This window comes from Elephas maximus, chromosome 6, assembly GCF_024166365.1.
Source record: "Elephas maximus indicus isolate mEleMax1 chromosome 6, mEleMax1 primary haplotype, whole genome shotgun sequence".
In the NCBI taxonomy this organism is placed as follows: domain Eukaryota; kingdom Metazoa; phylum Chordata; class Mammalia; order Proboscidea; family Elephantidae; genus Elephas; species Elephas maximus.
In genome coordinates this window covers 37,169,089-37,191,309 of record NC_064824.1, presented here as the reverse complement: position 1 = coordinate 37,191,309, position 22,221 = coordinate 37,169,089, and the positions used below count along the sequence as shown (strand labels likewise).

The window sequence follows — 22,221 nt, the reverse complement described above, 5'->3', positions numbered from 1 at the left end:
CCATTTACTCTTCTTGTGTGAATTCAGCTGTGCAGTGCAGGCTCTCACCTACAGTCCTAGATGATCTGGAGTGAGCACAGGTATCTGGCTGCAGTAGGGGGTCATGTGCCAATCAAGGCAGGGGGCTGATTGTTGCCCCTGAGTGCTTGGGTGGAAGATGTGTCCCTGTTCCCTAGAGTGCATAGGTAGGTGGGTTTTGCAGCCAGACTATGGGTACCCGATTTTGTTGGCAGTAATGACTGAGAAAAAGAAGAAGAAAAAAAAAAGAGTCACCACCTATTCTTGGACCCCTGTTATGGATGACTCAATGGAGTGGGTAGAGCTACCAGTCCTCAGGCTCCTGATGTGGGTAGGTGAGGACCTTGCTTAATGGTCAGGGCAGTGCCAAATATCATGAATCTGCTACTCCCCCTTATAGCAGATACAGAAGAAAATAAGCTTCAGGTATATACCCTGTTATACCGTTCTAACGAGGGCCTACACTATTGAAATGGGTCCGTAGAGGTCTATGCAAGGGTGAAAGGCATTCAACGTTCTTTGACCCCTTATACCTGTGCCTATGCAAAGGGGCTGTGCCTGCCCTGAGTTCCCAGATTAGGGGAGCTGACAGATTATTTTTTCCCGTTTGTTAATTTGTCCTCTCTCCAAAGCTGGGAGAATGGGTCAGGGTGTGTAACGAGTCCTACTTCCAACGCAGAGACCCAGAGCAGAGTAGGGAAAGGACAGAAAAATGGGAAAAAGGTACTTCCCAAAAGAGTTTTTGTTTTTGTTTTGGATCCCCATGTTAGGGTAGACTATTCTACTTATTTTTCACTGATTGGGCACCCTTTCTCATTGGTTCTGGAGGTTTGAGCAGACTGTCAGCTGCTTGGTCTCTCCCAATGTAGAATACACGTCCCTAGCACAACTTATTTCCTCACTGCTCATGCCAGCCAATCCAGCCTGCAGGATGCTGGTGCCAGACGGGTCAAGTGTGGCCACTCCTTGCTGCTTCTAAACCATCTCTCCCTTTGCCTGCCACTCAGTTCAATTCCTCAACTTTGTCTTTGACGTTCAGGGCTTCTAGATTGTCATATATAATTGATTCACTTTTTTCCAGTCTTTGTTGAAAGAAGGACCACAGGAAGAGTTTGACTACCATCTTGCCCCCGCCTCTCATTGCATACCCATGAGCATGGCTAAAAATAAAACTTAAAAAACCTGATACTACCAAGTACTAGGGAGAAGGCAGAACAAGTGGAAGATTCATATGTTGGTGGTGGGAATGCAAAATGGTAATGACTCTGGAAAACTCTTAAGATGTTTCTTTTAAAGTGAAATATACACTTGCCATTTAACCCAGCAATCTCACATTTACCCAAGTCAGGTGAAACCTACGTTTACAGGAAACCTGTATATAAATGTTTATAGCAGCTTTACTTATAATAACACGAACCTGGAAACAACCCAAATGTCCTTCACCTGTGAATTGTATAGACAGATTGTGATACATTCACGCAATGGAATACTCTTGTGGGGATGGTGAGAGGAATGACTTGCCAATGCAGTATCTGTTGCCTTTGAGTAGATTTTAACTCCTAGTGACCCTCTAGGACAAAGTAGGACTGCCTCATAGGGTTTCCAAGGCTGTAAATCTTTTCTGAAGCAAACCACCACATCCTTCTCCAACAGAACAGCTGAGGGGCTCAAACCACTGACCTTTTGGTTAGCAGATGAGCACTTAACCACTGTGCCATCAGGGCTCCTATACTCATACTGACATAGATAAATCTCAAAAGCACCATCCTAAGTGAAAGAAGCCAGACTCAAAATGCTACACAGTGGGTGATTCCATTTATATGACAGGTTGAAAAAAAAAAAAACATAGAGATAGAAAAACGATCAGTGATTACCAAAGGCTTTCAGTGGAGAAAAGGTCTGGCTGTGGGTGAAGAGGGCCACTGTGGGATTTGGGAGGGAAGTTGGTCCTCTTCGATATCTTGGTAATGGCATTGGTTCCACAATGCCTTTGTCAAAACTTCCAGAATTGCACAGTAAGGGGGCATATTTTACTTCATATCAAAAATGGAACAAAAAAGGCCTAAACATATGAATTGCCTTAATGCTGTATTTTTCTATGTAAGAACAAACTGAAAAATTGAAACCAGGGCCATAGTCTAGCACTAACTGAAGAATTCGGAAGAAATCCGTATTAACAGTCCTATGTAGCAGCCTAATCTCCACAAGCCAGCTCACACTGCCTTTTACTAGGCCAAGGAAACAAGGGTGAGAGAATGAATGATGTGACACAAATTATCACCATTCTAAATATGTCAAGCATACGTCCTGCTGACAAGAGGGACTGTCTGGCATGGCAAGTAGTTACCTCAGCTTTTCAATCTCCAAGCTCAAAAAGCGAGTGAAACATCTAATTTTTTAATGTGCTACATAAGGAAAGAATAATTTTTTTCCTAATTACTTTGATTATAAGTGCTGTTTAAAAATAATTTTTATATAAACAGAATTCAAGGACAGATTTTGTTACTAAAATTGAGAATGAAGCATTATCCCATTTTGAAAATTAATGTCTCAGATAACTTATGGATTTGGCTTGCTGCCTGTATCTTTTTGTATTTCCAAAGAGTTTCTAAAAGTTCTAATTTCCTCTCGGGAAGAAACATATAACCTAGGAGCACACAAATAGAATAGCACAGCTGTGTTCTCATTGTCCTGCTAAATCCAATACACGATCAATGTGGATTTTTTGATTAAGAGTCATTACGGCAGCCAACATAATGCTATTGACCACACTATGGTTGACCTGATGACTAAACATCCAAGATTGCAAACAGTGGCTCTCTGACTTAGAGATTTTTGTATAAACAAAATTAATAAGGGAAGAAACCTTCTACAGTAATGATTTGTAATTGTTGGAATCTGGTTGCCAACTTCTAATCACCTTTTTCTACCATCCTATTTTTTGCTCTGAGATAGGTCAGCACAATTTAGTTGATTGCATTTCCAAAACCATATACCTATATGTATTTGAGGAAACCCTGGTGGCGTAGTGGTTAAGAGCTATGGCTGCTAACCAAAAGATTGGCAGTTCAAATCCACCAGGCGCTTCTTGGAAACTCTATGGAGCCGTTCTACTCTGTCCCATAGGGTTACTATGAATCGGAATGACTTGTTGGAGTTTTTTTGTATATGTATTTGTGGAGAACCAAAAAAAAAAAAAAAAACCATTGTCACAGAGACAATTTCGACTCACAGTGACGTTATAGCAAACTTATAGGTCCTACTCTGTCCTATAAGGTTGCTATAAGGTCGCTGTGAGTTGAAATTGTATCCATGGCAATGTTTTTTTTGGGGAGGGGGTTCTCCACAAATACATATACAAAAAAAAAACTCCAACAAGTCATTCCGACTCATAGCGACCCTATAGGGCAGAGTAGAACTGCCGCATAGGGAATCCAAGGCTGTAAATCTTCACAGAAACAGACTGCTGCATCTTTCTCCCAGGGAGCACTCTGGTGCGTTCTAGCCGCCAACCTTTCAGTTACCAACCGACTGCTTTAACCACTGTGCCACCAGGGCTCCTATTTGTGGCAGAGCTCCATAAATCTCAAAACCATTAGAGGGCATAACAATTCCTAAAGACTGGGCAGAGCAGCATAAGTTTTCAGTAAAATCACTTGTCTGAATTGTTAATTGAGTCATGCTTACGCAGCAAATTAAACATGGGTATGCGTTTGCTTCAGAAAGTAATATTCATATTTTATAGAAACAGGAAGCCAGTAGGCAAAAGTCCTCATTTCTTATTTCCTGTGGTTAGTGTCTCCTTATCTGTTAGGGACTTTGCATTCAGGGAAAGACTTCAGGAGATTTATTAAAAAGAAAAAAGATATCGTCTCCAGAAGATATCAAAAAAACACAGTAGTGATTAAGGGCAAATCTAGGACCATGTCATATAACACCCCAAAATGAAAAACAGAACCTTTCCATTGTAAAAAAGAAATATAGCCCCAAGCCACTTGAAATGTATGTAAATTATAATATAAATATTAACAACAGATAATCTGATGGATTGAGTGGATGGTTAGCTACAAGTGGTCAAATGATAATAAAAAATAATGATAAAAACAATAGTTATTATGTATCAGATAATATTTGAAGAACCTTGCATGCCTGACCTCATTTAAGGCTCCTGAGAGCCCTATGAGGTAAGTTTTATCAGTATTCCCCATTTTAGAGATAAAGGAAAAGAGATATAGGAAGTTTAAATGATCTCCCCATTTTCATGGTATTAAGTAACAAACTACCCTGATATATTAGGGGATTAATACCCAGAAATCTAATTTCTTACTCATACCATGGTTCAATTTGGTCTTCAGTGGATGGTCCTCCATGCATTGTTCCAGACTCCTCTATGTTATGCCTCTGCCTTCCTGCAGTCCTAGGAGTCATGTGTAGGGTGCCCTGTATCCAGATGGCTGATGACTGTGGAAGATTGTCAGAACGCTTTAGAGACCAGGTCAGAAAATAGCAAGTATCAATTCTGCAAATGTCATATCAGTTAGAAGACAGCAATATGGCTTCTACTTGTAATTTGGGGTTATAAGTAAACTGGGAATTGTCATTTTTTTTTTTTTTTTTTAATTTGCCCAGAGAGAGGAAACAAGATTGGTAAGCATCTATTTGTTGCCACATTCACAGTCTATAGTTCAGGGCCTTAACCATATAACCGCACCACAACTCAAAAGAAAAAAAGTGGTGAATGAAACCTCAGACTTAATGTAAATTAACGTTTTGAGTCTCTAGACTTCCTCTTACCATTTATTAGCAGTACAGATCCAGAAATACATTTTTATTCTACGTCAAAGAATGGCTTTGAAACTTTGATGCCTCAAAGCTACCCACAACTTCTAAAACATTAACTTGCATTTTGATAAGGAGCACGTTTTGATAATATTCTCCTTTACAACTTATTCTCTCTTACAACTTTAAAAAAATAAAAGTTTTTCTCAAAATCCCAGAATGGAGTGGGTCTGTGTTTGAGGAAGCCTCTATTAATTGAATTAGATTTGATCCCTGAAATAACAGATTCTGTGTGACCCCTGTTTTTTAATCAAAAAGACAGTTTTTTGTTTTTTTATGATAGTGCTGGGGGACGGAATCCCATGTTTACACATCTGTATTCTGACTTGCCTATTTCATCCCCTCAGATGTTTTTCCTACTTCTGTTTAAGATCTTAACCAATAATCATGTTGCATCGTGAAAGACACTTTATGAGGACTAATGGTTAAAGATTTTCTGTTATACTCAAATAGACTTTCTAACAAAATTAATCTGATTCCCTTTTCATTATGAACATAGTCATTACACCATTGCATGCAATTAAGCATAAGTGGTAAGCACTTCAAACAGATAACTTTACAATAATTAGTATTGCTCTCACGGACTAAAGCTACATTTTACATTTTAGTTTTCTGTGTTGCCAGTTCTTCATGGTTTTTCAGTATGCGTTAGAAGAACCGGTATTTACCATTTCACTGATATCATATACTGTTTAATCATCTACCTATCATCACTACACACATACACAAATTCTCACACAGGATAAATTCAATAGATCTAAAGCTAAGTTGCCCTTGTTTCTTGTCATTTTCAGCAACCGCACAACAACCTAATACCTAAAGCTATTCTTGAGGTCTAACTTGTCATATCCATTTTTCCCATTTTCTGTTACATTCCCACACCCTTTCCAACACTACCCCCAGTCTGTAATTCCTTTCAGAGTGGACTGTACCCTCTACTCTCCAGATATTTCAAACTTGAAAAGTGGAGAAAGATGTGACCAGTAGTCTGTGGATTTGATTTCAGGTATTAAACAGAGAAAGAACACATTTAAAGCACTGAGTTAATATGCCTATCTTATGGTTACAGACTAAATAAATGACATCATACCCCACCCTCAGTCTCTATCTTATAAGCCTTTATCAGCCTTTCCTATGAGAAATCTTACCTGCTTCCTCCTTCTAGCTCAATTCCTTACTACGTTTGCCTCTGACCTCTCCGTTCCACTGAAACCCTTTTTAAAGGTCTTCAGTGATCCTGTTAAGGGAGTTCATTGTGTTTTCTTTTTCTTTTTTATTGATCCTGTTAAGGGAGTTCATTGTGTTCTCTAGTTTTTATCTCAGTACATTTCTCAAAGAAGTTAATATTCATTTTTCCAGCTTCTTCCATGAACTGCTTTCCTCCTCAGGTTTTGTGAAGCCTTCAAGGTTGTCCACCTACATATTTGATTATTTTTCTTTTGTTGTTGGTGTTGTTGTTGAAGCCTCTTCTTCTGATTTTCTTTTAAATATAGAAGTTCTTTTCTGAGTTTTATTTGTTTGTATCCTAAATATTCTTTCTGAGGGATCATTGTTCGCTTTTTAGGCTTCAATTACCAACTTTATGTTTGTAACTTCCGAGTCTACATCTTCAGTCTAGACTTCTTGTGTAGTCCCAAATTCTCAATTTCGTGTTGGACGTTATGTTGCCAGTATGTGCAACTAAATATAATGAAAGGCGGTCTTCGAATTTTCCTCCTTAGACTCCAGCCCTCCTGTTCCTAGTTCATTTTATTGATACAATTAACTCATTGTCATTATGCTTTCACCAAGTTCCTGCCTATCCTTCTAGATAAACATAATCCTATTTTATACTTTTGTCATTTCCAGACTTATACATAGCTTTTCTTCCTTCAGTATTTGGTAGTGTTATGGATTGAATTGTGTCCCCCAAAAGTGAATATCAACTTGGCTAGGCCGTGATTCCTTGTATTGTGTGATTGTCACCATTTTGTGAACTGATGTGATTATCCTATGTGTTGTGAATCCTAACCTCTATGATGTTAATAAGGACTAATTAGAGGCAGTTATGATAATGAGGCAGGACTCAATCTACAGAATTAGGTTGTATCTCGAGTCAATCTCTTTTGAGATGTAAAACAGAGAATTGAGCAGAGAAGAGAGAAACCTCATGCCACCAAGAAAGAAACACACATGGGGTGAAGCACGTCCCTTGGACACGGGGACCCTGCACTGAGAAGCTCTTGGACCAGGGAAAAATTGATGACAAGGTGTTTTCCCAGTGTCAACAGAGATAGCAAACCTTTTCCTGGAGCTGAATCCCTGAATTCGGACTTCTAGCCTCCTAACCTATGAGGAAATAAATTTCCATTTGTTAAATCCATCCACTTGAGGTATTTCTGTTACAGCAGCACTAGCTAATTAAGACAAGTAATTTCAAACAATACAAGTCAGAGTACATCACTTCTAGGCTCAGTAACCAGCAATGATTTAATCTATGAATCAATCCACCTTGATCTTCCCCCTAACAACCTTTCTATCTCCATTACCTCTCACATCAAACTCTATGCTTTAACTGCACAGAGCTATTTACCACTGTTTTTATACTAGATGCCTTCATATCTTTTTGCTCATTTTCTCACATTTTCCCCTTTGTCTGGAAAGCACTCTCATAAATTTTGCCTGTTGATGTCTTCTTAGCTTTTAAGTTCCAGCTCAAATGAAACTTCTTCCACAATTGTTTCCCAGATATCCTCCCCCATTTCCAGCTCCTGGCTGGATCCCTCTCTTTGTAAATTATGTTCATATTTTTATTTAGTGTATATGTTTTTCTGCCATGAATTATAAATACTTGTTTTTTTTAATTATTTATTGTCCTTCTCACTTAACCCCACCCACTTCCACACTCAAGTTGTAAATCTCTCAATTTGTTTAAAACAATTTTTCATCTGTGAAATCCTAGCAGAATGCTTAGCATTGACTAGGTGCTCAGTAAATGTTGAACCAAAAAAAAAAAAAAAAAGTAGTATATAAATTCAAGGCAATTTTGGATTGATTCCACCATAATCAAACATGGTTTGACAACTCAATTACCTAGCTTTAAGAGGTAAATGGACTATCTTTAGGACTTAGTTTCATTTAATGAGCTAGAAATGACCCCTTAGAGTAGTGATCCTAAATTTAAGCTACTTTATTGATTTATTGATTCATTTGTCTCACACGAATTATAAGAATTTTTTTGTATCTATAGCACATTGCTAAGCCTAGGATGATGGAGAAAAAAAAATGTATATGCCATTGTTCCATACCAGCCATCCTTTGATTATACAGTGAGGGATAGAGCACTTACTAAGAACACAGGCTTTGGAGCCAGGCCAACCTTGTTTTGAATGCCAGCTTCATAATATATTTGCTGTGTAATTTTGGGCTAGTTGTCAGCTATCAGTTTCCTCATCTGCTAAGTGCAGAATACAGTGATATCTATATGTTCATCTGTTACGAGATTGCACATGTACCCTATTTTTATGCAAATATAGCTCATATTATACATTTTTTTTTTTTGCCAACCATGTTACCCACTCCCCCCCCCCCACTATTTTCATGAGCAACCTATGCTGTGTGTTAATGTGTGGGCGCGTTATTTACAAAAAATATGGTATGTTGCTGTTGTCATTAGTTGTCATCAAAACCTGACATATAGTAGGTTCTTAATTGGTATATGTATACATATAAGCCCTGGTGGTATAGTGGTTAAATGCTAAGCTGCTAACCAAAAGGTCGGGAGTTCAAATCCACCAGCTGCTCCTTGGAAACCCTATAGGGCAGTTCTACTCTGTCCTATAGGGTCACTATGAGTCAGAACTGACTTGATGGCACCTAACAAAAACAACAATATATATCTATAGACTAGATACATAGGTATATACCTGTGTATATGTATATAGCTATGTACATGTATATAAGCCAAAATCCGTTGCTATCAAGTTGATCCCGACTCATAGAGGCCCTAAAGGACAGAGTAGAACTTCCCCATAGAGTTTGCAAGAAGCACATGGTAGATTTGAACTGCTAACCTTTTGGTAAACAGCCAAACTCTTAACCACTGTGTCACCAAGATTCCTATACATATTAGTGGGGGAAACCAAAGTAGAAATATACCTTCTCCTCGCTTTTCAGTGATATCATTATCTGACGTTTTCCATTTACAACAATATAAAAAATGCACTATCTGACTATTTTGTGCATTAATGATATACATCTTGCAGTAATGAATGCTGAGAGGCAAAGTGAGGGTAACGCTGGCTGGCCATGATTCTCAGTGGTTTGGCAGTTATGTAATGACATAGTCATCCTCCATTTTTGTATAACACTGATTTCAAGTATCAACTTGGTCTTTGGAAACTAACCATGTCGGTAAGTGAGGAGAGGGTGTAATGTGATGAATGTATATGAATGTATATCAGAAACAAGGAGGTATCAACTGTGTCAAATGCTGCTGACAGGCAAAGTAAGATGAGAACTGAGAAATGGCTATTTATGATCACGGAGAATATCAGAAAACTTTGCAGAAGAAGTTTCTGTGAAGCAGTGGAGATAAAAGCCTGATGGAATGGATTTAAGACAGAATCAGTGGGAAGAAGGGGTAGGGGTATGGACAAGTTTTTTTGTTGTTGTTGTTTTGAGTTTTATTGCAAAAGGAACAGAGGAATGAAGCAGTAGTAACTTAACTGTTGGGAACAGTGAGGTCAAGGTGTTTCTTGGTTTTTTGCTTTAAGTGGGGAAAAATAAAATCATGTTTGCATACTGAGAATGGGCTAATATAAGCATCAGCAAACATTTTTTTCTGTAAAGGGTCAGATAGTAAATATCTTAGTTTGTAAGGGCCATAGATCTCTGAGGCAACTGTTCAACTCTATCTTTTTTATCGTGAAAACTGCCATAGACAATCTGGAAACGAATGGGTATGGCTGTATTCCAATAAAACTTAATTTGCAAAGGACAGAGGAACTCTAGTTTGCCAACCCCAGATCTAACATGCACAGAAAATGATTAGGAGAAGCTGCAGAAAAGAGTCGAAATAATATTCTTGTGCAGGTGAGAGGGGATGGGATTTTGTTAACAGAAAGGGGGAATCTTTTTTTGTGTGTTTTAGGTGAAAGTTTATAGCTCAAGTAAATTTCTCATTCAAATATGTATACACATATTGTTTTGTGACATTAGTTGCAATCCCCATGATGTAACAGCATTGTCCATCTTTCCACCCTGAGTTCTCTGTGTCCCTTAGTCCAGTTCCTGTCCCTTCCCGTCTTCTCGTCCTGCTTTTGGACAGGAGCTGCCCATTTGGTCTTGTATATTTTATTAAACTTAGAAGCACATTCCTCACGTGTGTTATTTTTTCATTTTATAGGCCTGTCCAATCTTTGTCTAAAAGGTGGGCTTCAGGGATGGTTTCAGTTCTGGGTTAGCAGAGCGTCTGGAGACCATAGTTTGGAGGGTTCCTCTAGCCTCTGACAGACCAAGTAAGACTGGTCTTTTTACATGAATTTGGATTCTTTCTACATTTTTCTTCTGCTCTGTCTGGGACTCTCTGTTGGGATCCCTGTCAGGGCAGTTGTTGGGGGTAGCCAAAGACCATCTACTTCTTCTGGTCTCCAGCTGGTGGAGTCTCTGGTTCATGTTGCCCTTTAATCCTTTGGGCTAGTATTTTCCTCGTGTCTTTGGTTTTCTTCATTCTCGTTTGCTCCAGGTGGGATGGGACCAACAGATGTATCTCAGATGGCCGCTCGCAGGCTTTTAAGATCCCAGATGCTATTCACCAAAGTGGGATGCAGAACACTTTCTTTATAAACTATGTTATGCCAATTGACCTAGATGTCCCCCAAGACTATGGTCCTCAGGGCTCAGCCCCAGCTACTCGGTCCCTCAAAGTGTTTGGATGTGTCTAGAGAAGGGGGAATCTTGATGATAAGTTTAACCAAGTTCGAAAGTCAATGGGGGAAAAGAATATATATAGATGGATAGAAAAAAAAAAAAACTTGCCGTGGAGTCATATCTGCCTCATGGCATTAGCCCCATGTGTATTAGAGTTAAACTGTGCTCCACAGGTGTTTTAATGATGATTTTTCAGAAGTAGATTGCCAAGCCTTTTGACTGAAGTACTTATGGGTGCACCTAAACCTCAATGTGGAGTGTAAATTTGTTGAAAATCTCTTCCGATTGCTTTGATTTCCTCAGAGAAGTAGGAAGAAAGATTATCATAAGTAAGTCAGAATTAAGAGGGAGGCTTGGAGATTTAAGAAGAGAGACTGTATGAATAGTTGTATGAAAGTGTTGACACTAATTGAGCTAAGGAAATATTACATATAATTAAATTTTTAGTAAAATAATTCTCAAATTGGGATGTTCCAAATATTCTTTGACACATTGTACTTTTATGTTCTATTATAATGCATATATATTTTTTTGAAGCACCAGCTACATTTATGGCAAATATCACCATATTTTAAGTCATTTAACTTTAATCTTCAAAACTCTATCTTATTTTTCTGCTTGAGAGAAAAAGAGGAAACAATAGTGTTGTCACAATCCATTAGTGCCCCTGTTTTATAGACAGCAGAATCAGTTACACATTCTATCCAGATATTTTTCTAGTTTAGCAAATTTTATTCCTGTTAGAAATCATTCGTACAATGAATATGCTCCTGTCACTTCATCTCTGTTTCATCCATTTATCATTTTGAATCCTAATTTGCTCTGTGGGCTTGCTAACTTTTGTCTCAATGATGTATTTGCTCAAAAAGAGTTCAGATATAATGAAATATATTATGTCCAGTATTTGTTTAATATTATGCTCCAATGGAAAATAAATTATTGAAATGGAATGTATTCACATTGATTGCTGTGAAGGTTACACATGGACTGGTAAATCAAAACAAGCCCTCAAAAGATAGAAAATCAATTGATGTGTCAGATAGAAAGGCATACATGGCAAATCAACTACTGAGTTGACATTTTTCCTCTCAAAATAATTTAATTTACCAGAATTTGAAAGAATTTGTGACTTTGAATGTAGGTAATAAGCTAAAAAGTAGAAGACCAAATAAATTGATCATAAATTTCATTAGGAATGGTTCACAAAAATGTAAACCAATATACTTTAGAAAGAATATATATTTTTTCTTCTTTAGACCAATCACAGAAATTTTCTAGAGGACCAATCAGGACTCTATTATTAGAATGTATGCAGTGAGTAAATATAAATAATATTTAAATATAAACATTAAATCTGCGTGCACAGCTAATAGAGAGAATATGTTTGTTTTTCCTCTACAGAACTGTTACCAAATTGCCAAGAGCTAAATTGTCAGTATAAATGTGCAATTGTCAGCAATACCACGAGCTGTTTCTGTGAAGATGGCTATGAAGTAAAAGAAGATGGAAGAAGCTGTAAAGGTAAATACGACATGTACTTCTATATGGTAATTTATGTATGTATGTATAGTATGGAGGCTTAGTTAACGGAAATTTAATAAAGTATCTCTGAGCACCTACCATATGCTCCATGAAGTACTAATGTCAACAAATTATTAGTTTGTTTCTTGAGATTTAAAAGTTGGCACTACCTTAAGTAAACACATTCTTAGACATTACAGATAAGCTTTTATCCAATCAATTTTTAATTCATATGCAATAATGTCAAAACTAAAATGATGAAAGATGTTTTGATTAACCATTAAAACACTGGATTGGATTAACTTCCTAAATGCTTTGAGACTGTTGTACAGCTACTGCAGTTTAATATACATATGTTATTAACTAATTAAGTTTAATAAATACTAACCATGTAATGTTCTTAAAATGCTTGCTTTGGTAATGCTGGCTAATGGTCATTTTATCAGTGGCAATAATAAAAAAAAAAGGCAATAATAGTGACTATAAAAAAATTACATGTGTGTAAAACATTGATATACTCTTTTTTTCAATGTTTTAATTCTTTCTTTTGTGAATGCTCTACAGAAAATGTTTATGCCCCAAAAATGACTTTCCATGTAGAACAATTCTAAGTTACACCTCCATTCTATTGCTAAAAATTATATATATGTATAATAGATATGTATATACATATATACATTAGATATGTATATACATATATATATATGCATATATACACGCACATATGTATATGGTATATGTGGCACAGTGGTTAAGTGGTCGGCTGCTAACCTAAAAGCTGTGGTTTGAACCTACTAGCTGCTCCGCAGGAGGAAGATGTGACAGTCTGCTTCTGTAACGTTTAGAGCCTTGTTATATGTATATATAACCCAAAAACCAAACCTATTGCTATTGAGTCAATTCCAACTCATCGTGACCCTATAGGACAGAGTAGAACTGCCCCATAGGGTTTCCAAGGAGTGGCTGGTGCATTTGAACTGCCAACCTTTTGGTTAGCAGCTGAATGCTTAACCATTTGCCACCAGGGCCCCCTATATATATATATATATATATATATATATATATATATATATATATATATATATCTATGTGTATATACCAAAAACCAAAAAAAAACAAACCCAGTGCCATGGAGTCCATTCTGACTCATAGTGACCCTGTAGGACAGAGTAGAACTGCCCCCATAGAGTCTCCAAGGAGCACCTGGTGGATTCAAACTGCCTACCCTTTAGTTAGCAGCCATAGCACTTAGCCACTATGCCACCAGGGTTTCCATATGTTTATATATGTATGTACATATATATATATACACTCATACATACATACACACACACATACACTATATGTATATATTGGAGCCTTGGTGATGCCGTGGTTAAGAGCTCAGTCTGCTAACCAGAAGGCTGACAGTTCCAATCTATCAGTTGCTCTTTGGAAACCCTATGAAGCAGTTCTGTTTTGCCCTATAGATTCACTATGAGTCAGAATCAACTTGATGGCAACAGGTAATGAGTAATATTTAATACATATAATCTAATAAATATTCTATATAAATAATATACATTATTTTATATGATATTTAGAATTCATATATAATAAAATAAATAAAATACGGACTGCATCTATTAAATCGGGGAACAATTGCATTGCCAGAGACACTAATAAACTGAATATTTCCCAAAGAAACTGATGCTTTGCTGATTAATTCAAACCTTTTTCTTTAATGTTATCACTTTTACCTTAAATCAGTATAGTGAACTTGAAAGAATCTTCAGAATGAATATTGTATAAAATCCTCATGTCAAATGCCAGAAAAGTGAGACTCTAATAAATTAAGTGACTTACTAAGTTCACCCATCTTCTCATTAATAGATCTGGGGCTAAAACCCAGACCTCTAGTGTCCACTTAGTCTAAAGAGGTTCATAGCCTTCTCAGGTTCATTCGACACTTGAATTTTTAGTTTGTTGATTGTTTGTTTTCTGCATAATACAAACATCATAGACACATTTATTATTAAATGTTTATCAGACACAACCCACTGCCATTGAGTCGATTCCAATTCACAGTGACCGTGAATCTCTCCTGAAGCAGGCTGCCACGTCTTTCTCCCTTTGAGCCGCTAGTGGTTCTGAATCATTGACCTTCAGTTAGTAGTCCAGCACTTTAACCACTGCGCCACCAGGGCTCCTTTTATCCAACCCAGGGGCTGCATAGTCTGATTATAGGGAAGCCAATCTCATATTTATTTGACTCACGTAATTTTAAAATCAATATTTAAAAATCAGAAGATTATTCCTGGGTCATAATACCTGGAAAAAAAAATTAGAAGGTTGCACACAAAAGTTCAGACTTTCCGGAAAAAATCAGAAGATATGGCAACATTAGACACCTCATTATCACAAAAGTCAGCCAGATAGGAATATTTCCTGCCCCCTTTGCACATGCATGCTATTTCCAGTTCAAAACAGCCCTAACTCTTTACACAGAGCAGCCTTCTGTAACTAGACTGCATCTTTCCCGCTTACCTTCTATACCTGACTTCTACAGAAATTCGAATTTGCAGTTTCTTTTCACAAATTTTTTTTTTTTTCACAAATAAAACTGAGTTGAGCACTTGGATTCCTCTATGTCTTAGTTAAACGCACAAAAACAAGCATATCGATTTCTTCTGCTGAACACCGGTAAAGATTGTACAACAACTCTTTTGGAAAATCTCTAATGGAAGAGGATCTCCTTTTTTTTTTTCTTTCTCTCCCCTCTTTGACTGGCAAGTCTGAGCATTATTTCTGAGCATTATTCGGTCCTTCCTGAAGTCATAACCTGTTGCCATCTAATCAATTTTGACTCCTAGTGACCCTGTAGTGACCTATAGGGTTTCCAAGGCTATGACCTTTATGGAGGCAGACTACCACATCTTTCTCCCCATGGAGTGGCTGGTGGGTTTCAACGGTTTGCAGGCAAGCGCTTAATCATTGTATCACCAGTGCTCCACCGTTGTGTCACCAGTGCTCCTTTTTTGAGATCATATTTCTAGGAAATTCTCTGTCCCTAAAGAAAAAAAAAAAAGACAGCATTACAAATAATAATATGCCTATTCCCTTGTGGGCAATTTTGAGGATTTATATCAATGTGACAACAGTGCATGCTAGCTAAGGAGAAAGAACAGCAACAACAACAAAAAAAATCATTAATCATATTGCCCTCCTGGATAGCATAATCATATCAGAAGAATTGAAATAGAAACCAGTAATATTTAAGTTGAATAATCTGTGAGAGTAGGTAAGAAACATTACTGCCACCAGGGGCTGTACTTTACCAAATTCAAGATTTAATTTATTTCATTATAACTGTAGACTAAGCACCAAACACTATTTTCTTAATCTCCAAAAGTATTTACTTCAAACAAAGCAGCTACAAATGCAGGCCATTACATAAAGCTGAAGAAATCTGAAAATAGTGCAAATTAATATCATACAAATGCATTGTTTACCAATTTAAATGGTTCCTTATGCTACTTAGCAATCTTTTTGTTTTCCTTACTGAGCTCTTTTTGAACCTAGATTCTCCCAGAAATGGACCTTGAGACAAGAATTCATGTGAAAGTGTTTTGCTTTACGGTTGTTTCTTCACCCCACCCCCCTTGGTGGTGATGCGGGGGGAGAACACAGGAAAGAAACGAAACCAAAAACCAAACAAATTGCGTTGCCCTTGATTCCAACTCCTAGCGACTCTATAGGACAGAGTAGAACTTCCCCATAGGGTTTCCAAGTTCTTAACCACTGTGACACCAGGGCCCCCAGGAAACAAAAGGCAACCAATAAACCACAAAGCTTGATTAAATTTAAGCACGTGGCAGAACTCTCTAATGAGGAGCAAGGGAGCTGAGCTATTTATACGCAAATTTCCAAGGAATAACTGGTTGTGTGCTGGGGGTGGTTCCACCTCTCCTATAACTTTGTCCTGTGATAACTCATTTAATTCTAAATGAGCTTCTAAAAATGGGGGGACTGTGGACAAGCCCTCAGGCACAGAGGAACATCCCTACAGCAGGATGTCACTGACAGGTCTGAAGATATGAACAGAAAGTATATGCCACCGTTCTCTTGACCAGTTCCTTCAAAAATTTATTCCAAATCATCCTTTTTCCTCTCAAACATCATTTTTTTCAACTTATCCCCTTCAGTTTCTAAAACAGAGTTTCTAAATACCAACAATATTAATTTCCTCAACTTACTCACCGTCTTACTTTTCAATATTTACATTTGTGTTCATCCATGCTTCCTTAGGAGCCCTGGTGGCACAGTGGTTAAGAGCTTGCCTGTAAACCAAAAGATCGACAGTCCAAATCCACCAGCTGCTCCTTGGGAACCCTATGGGACAGTTCCTCTCTGTCCTATAGGGCTGCTATCAGTGGCAATCAACTCTAAGGCAACAAGTTTATGCTTTGTTAACTATCATTTCAGAAGAGCTTTGCTACTTGGTTTTTTTTTTTTTTTACATTTGTATTCAAAATCCCAACCAACCACCCATGTCTCTCTTATGTATTTCTAAACACTGCCTCCTTATTTACTCTTTCTGTAGTCGTCTCTTCCATATTAAAAGAAAACAAACAAAAAACGAAACAAAACCAACTTCCTCTCTGAACCCTGCCTCTTCCTCTAGTTATTCTGCCTCACCGCCTCTTTCTTTATTATTCTAAGATCTTTAAAAAATTGACTGCATTTCCTTTGTCAATTTTGTTATTTCCAGTTCATCTCTCAATTCACTGCTACCTGGTTTGTAGTCTGGTAATTTAAGTAAAGCAACCTTCAATATCTTTTCCTCCTTGAGAGGAAGGCTTGTTTGTTGTTCTTGTGTGTCATCTAGTCGATTCCAAATCATAGCTACCCTATAGAACAGAGTGAAAACAGTCCCACAGGGTTTCCTAGGCTGTTTTTTTAATCTTTAGGGAAGCAGATAGTCTTTTCTCCTGTGGAGCTGCAGGTTGGTTAGCAGCTGAGTGCTTAACAAGTGCACCACCAGGGTTCCTTTAAAGGTTAAAACCCTCCATTTTATTCCCTAATGACTTTTAAGAAAAATCTCTGGTGGCACAGTGGTTTAGTGCTCAGCTGCTAACCTGAAAGTTTGGTGGTTCAAAACCACTACCTGCTCCACGGGAGAAAGATGTGGCAGTCTGCTTTTGTAAAGATTTACAGCCTAGGAAAATGTGGGGGGCAGTTCTACCCTGTCCTATAGGGTTGCGATGAGTCAGAATGGACTCAACTGCACAAAACAACAGCAATAATAACAATGAGGACTTTTAAAGCCTTCTCAGGATATTTGTAGTTTCCCAGAGGTTCTACGTTCTTAGTCATCTTGGCTCCAAAATCCCCACTTTCCCACTATGAATCATTTTGAAATCCAATGGCTTTCACCATTCCAAAGCAAACCAAACCAAACCCATTGCCCTTGAGTCAATTCCAACTCACAGTGACCCTATAGGACAGAGTAGAACTGTCCCATAGGGTTTCCAAGAAGCTGCTGCTGGATTCAAACTGCTGACCTTTTGATTAGCAGTCAAATTCTTAACCACTACGCAACCAGTTTTCCATTCCATAGTCACTAATTCAGAGGTGAATTTCCCTTTTCTGGAGCTTCTACCATTACAAAGTAATACTATCCACTTATGTAAGGTGATTTCTATATGTAATAGGATTTCTAGAAAGTTTGGGAGGGAAAGAAGATTTTATGTCACAATACACAAATAATTTCAAACAATTTTTGACATCCCTCTTACTGAAACTCTTAAGCCACCTCTTAACTGAGGAGTTTTTAATAGGTAAATTTAAACCATTTAACAACACAGCCTCAAGCCATCTTCTCAGTTTCTCTCTCTCCTTCCTGTTTCCATTTCTTTCCTCACCCTGTCTTTCCTGGATTGTTTCCCAGAGTCCCAACTTCTCTTCAAGTTGGGCATTCACAAGCACTGAGAACCAAACTCTGTTAAAGGGTCTAAATTGCTATATCTTATCCCATTTAGAGGTTCAGTAAAACAAAACCTTTTTTTCTAGTTAACAAGATCCACCCTCCATTCTTGGAAAGTCCCTTCTTCCACTGTTACTATGCCAAAGTCAATACATCTGTGCCCTACTAGTCAAATTCAAGTGGCAATTTCAATCTTTAAGTTACCAGATTTCTTCATTGCATATAACTCTTCTAAACACTCTGATATTCTCAAAAAAGTCTTCTTTCTTAACTTTGTCTTCTCAGGCTCCTCCCAATGTCTTCTTCATAGGAGGCTCGTGGTCTTCTCTTTCTTACCTGTCTCTCATAGTCTTTGACTTTAGCTGAGCTTTTCTCACTTCCCCTTCCTTTCCCTGTGAAATCTAATTTTCTGCTATGTATGTGTGCATGTGTGCATATGTTTAATCTATTATCTATATGCAATCGACTCCCAAATATTAGAGGACATATGTCACCCTTTATTACCTGTCCCATGTTTTTAACACCCTACTAAACATTTTCTCAAGATTGCCCTACAAAAAACACCAAACCCACTGCTGTCGAGTCGATTCCGGCTCATAGCAAACCTATAGGACAGGATAGAACTGCCCCATAGAGTCTCTAAGGAGTGCCTGGTGGATTTGAACTGCTGAGCTCTTGGTTAGCAGCCGTAGCACTTAACCACTATGCTATCAGGGTTTCCGGTTGCCCTACAGACATCTCAAAATTAACACACCCGTGTCAAACTTACTTTCTCTTCCCATTATATCTTCATTCAAAGCTATCATCCTTCTTGTATTGTCTGTTTCAAAATTGGACCACTATTTCTACCACCTCCAGTCAGTCTTCAGATACAGTCTATTTTAATTCTTAAACATTTGAGTCCATTCCCTCTTTTCCATTCCCACTGCCACTGACTTAGTTCAAAATATAATTACTTCAAAATATAATTTGTTGCCTGAAATTAGAACATACCTAATTTTCTAAGATTGCTTCTCTACATTCACCAATCTATTTTTATATGAATTTGTTTAGTTCTAAAATACAAAGCAGGTCATATGGCTCACCTAATTAAAAACTTTTAATATTCTCCCATTGCTTATGCTTAATGTACAAGCCTTTAGTATAGGTTACAAATAACTTCATTATCTAGCCCCAAAACTACTTTCCCAATCTCCTCATCTCCGACTACCTTGTATATACCCTTGGTTCACTTTCCTTCTTAAGATTTGTTGAAACCCACCCCCTCCCTCCATACATACACATATACTATTTCATCCCTGTGTCTGTTCACATGCTCTTTTGTTTCATTGGAATGTCCCTGTCCATCTCATTACTTTTTAATTTTTATTTAGTCATTTAGTCAAATTATCTTTTAAACTCAGCTCAATATATACTCTTCACTTCATGCTCTCTGTCCAATTTCAATCAGGTTCACTCACTTCTCTATGCTCCTATTATAACTAGAATATGCTTTTATTATAAGGATACACATGTTACTGTAATTATATTTCACTAGACTTGCCTCACTTAGGGGTAGGGGCCATGTTGTTTCTACAGGGATTACCATAGTGCTTGGTACATAAGATAGACTGAACATACGTTTTGCTAAATAATAATTACTGACCTGTTACTGGTTGCCATCCAGTCAATTCCAACTCAAGGCACCCTTATAGGACAAGGTAGAAGTGTCCCCATCAGGGTCCGAACACTGTGATCTTCATACAAAAACAAATTCCCTCATCTTTCTCTTGCAGAGCAGCTGGTGGGTTTGAATCACCAACATTTTGGTTAGAAGCTGATCTCTTAACCACGTCTTACCAAGTGTCTTTTTATCTACCTAGTCAGTCAAGAATGATTGAGTACCTATTTACAGAGATGTTAACAAGATGCTGGAAGAAGGAAATATAGACAGGGGAAAGAGAGAAGGAGTAGAAGAAGGACTATAGATATAAAAATTTCATTAAGATGAAATTTCAAGAAGTGCATAAAAATTTTCTATTTTTAATTTAGTAATGGTGGTTTGCATTGTTTGCAGAGCTCTTATTAAATCTGTTGATGGAAAACCATGTTACTGGACTGATTCTTCGTGAAAATAGTGAAAAAGTCAGTGTCATAAACAACGGAATTATTCAACAAATATTATTTGGGGTACATGTTGTACCTTTGCAAAAATATTCCAGGACTTTTGGTCTGCCCCCGACAAATGCAATAAATTGTTTGATATTAAGTATACAATGGATTTGATTTTCAGTTAGTGTGGTTTTGAAAAAGCTTATTGAAATTGTCTCTTACTTTTTAAAACAATAGACTATTTACAAAGTTTGACAAAAATGTTCTCTTCAAAGAGAAAAGAATACATCCAAGAATAAGGTTACTTAAAAATGATGCCAATTTTTGTTTTAGATCGAGATGAATGTGCTGTCTATGGTACATGCAGTCAGACCTGCATAAATACACATGGATCCTATGCTTGCAGTTGTGTAGAAGGCTACATATTGCAGCCGGACAACAAGTCTTGCAAGGTGAAAAATGGTAAGTTATGATCTTGTATGTCCTTCTGGAATTTTCTTGTTTCTTTTTTACAGTTCCTTTTAATTAGAAATGCGGTAGAGCAATATGGGCCTCAATGATTTTCCTTTATTTTAATACACTGATCCATATGTTGAAATCCAGAGCAGCTCTTTCAGTTGACAGTGATCGTTACAAAACCCCTTCCATTACAGGAAGTTTCTAATTAGCAAGAACCTGTTCTAAAGAAATGGATTAATTGTATTTTCCTTCTCTCTCCTGGACAACGGCAATAGATGCCTAACTGCTTTCTGTGCACTCCCTCTCTTGCCTCATGCTACACATACTAATTAAAGTGATCTGCTAAAATATAAACTAGATCATGCCATTCTCTTGCTTAAAATCTCCCTATAACTTTCACTCACCTTGAGAATAAAATCCAAATTCCTCATAGGAACAATAAGGGTCTGGTATCGTTTGCCTGTCAATTCTTAATTCTACTTCACTCTCTTTTCCTCATAACACACCAGCCACGCTGGTTTCCTAGTCCTTCTTCAACCGCTTTGCTCTTGATTTAAGGTCTTTCTACCAGGGTTTTGGTGGTGTAGTGGTTAATTGCTACAGCTGCTAACCAAAAGGTCGGCAGCTCTAATCTACCAGGCGCTCCTTGGAAACTCTATGGGGGCAGTTCTACTCTGTCCTATAGGATCGCTATGAGTCGGAATCGACTCCACGAAACTGGCTTTTTTTTTTTTTTTTTTTTAACCAGGGCATTGAATCAGTTTGTTTGTGCTCAAACCCCTGTTGAGAATTTGCATTTCTAACAAGTTCCCAGGAAGTTATATGTAAGAATCAACTGGGGGCCTTGTTAAACTGTAGATTCTGGTTCAGTATATCTAGGGTAGAAATGCAAATTCTCAGCAGGGAACTTGCTGGTCTATCTACCTGCATTGCTTTTCCTTATGATATTTAAATGAATGGTTCTTTGACTTAGTTCCCTAGATCAGGCTGCCATAACAAAACGCTACAAAGTGGGTGGCTTTAAAGAACAAAAACGTATTGTCTCATAGTTTTGGAGGCCAAAAGTCCAAATTCAGGGCATTGGTAAAACCATGCTTTTTCCGTCTATTGTAGGGGTCGATCCTTCCTTGTCTCTTCCAGCTTTTGGTAGCCCCAGGTATTTCTCAGTGTTTCTTTGCTCTTAGATACATCTTCACATGGTGTCTGTCTTCCCCTTCTGTGTCTTTGTCTCCTTTTTATAAGACATGACTCACAAAGGAATTAGGCCCCACCCTACTCTGGTATGACCTCATGTTAACAGAAAACATCTTCAAAAAGACCGTATTTCCTAACAAGGTCACTTTCACAGGTACAGTGGTTAGGATTTCTTCATATCTTTGGGGGGCACAATTCAATCCAAAACACTCCTTCTTATCATT

The 22,221-nt window shown here is 37.7% G+C and overlaps 1 protein-coding gene across 1 annotated transcript in view; it reads left to right on the top strand.

The window, feature by feature from the left end:
* Window positions 1–22,221, top strand: part of LRP1B (LDL receptor related protein 1B) — a 1,748,032-nt gene that overhangs the window by 592,576 nt on the left and 1,133,235 nt on the right. The window contains exons 4-5 of the mRNA XM_049888441.1: window positions 12,169–12,288; window positions 20,678–20,806. Of these exons, the coding sequence (XP_049744398.1) occupies window positions 12,169–12,288; window positions 20,678–20,806 (249 nt within the window). The remainder of the gene's footprint in view (window positions 1–12,168; window positions 12,289–20,677; window positions 20,807–22,221) is intronic.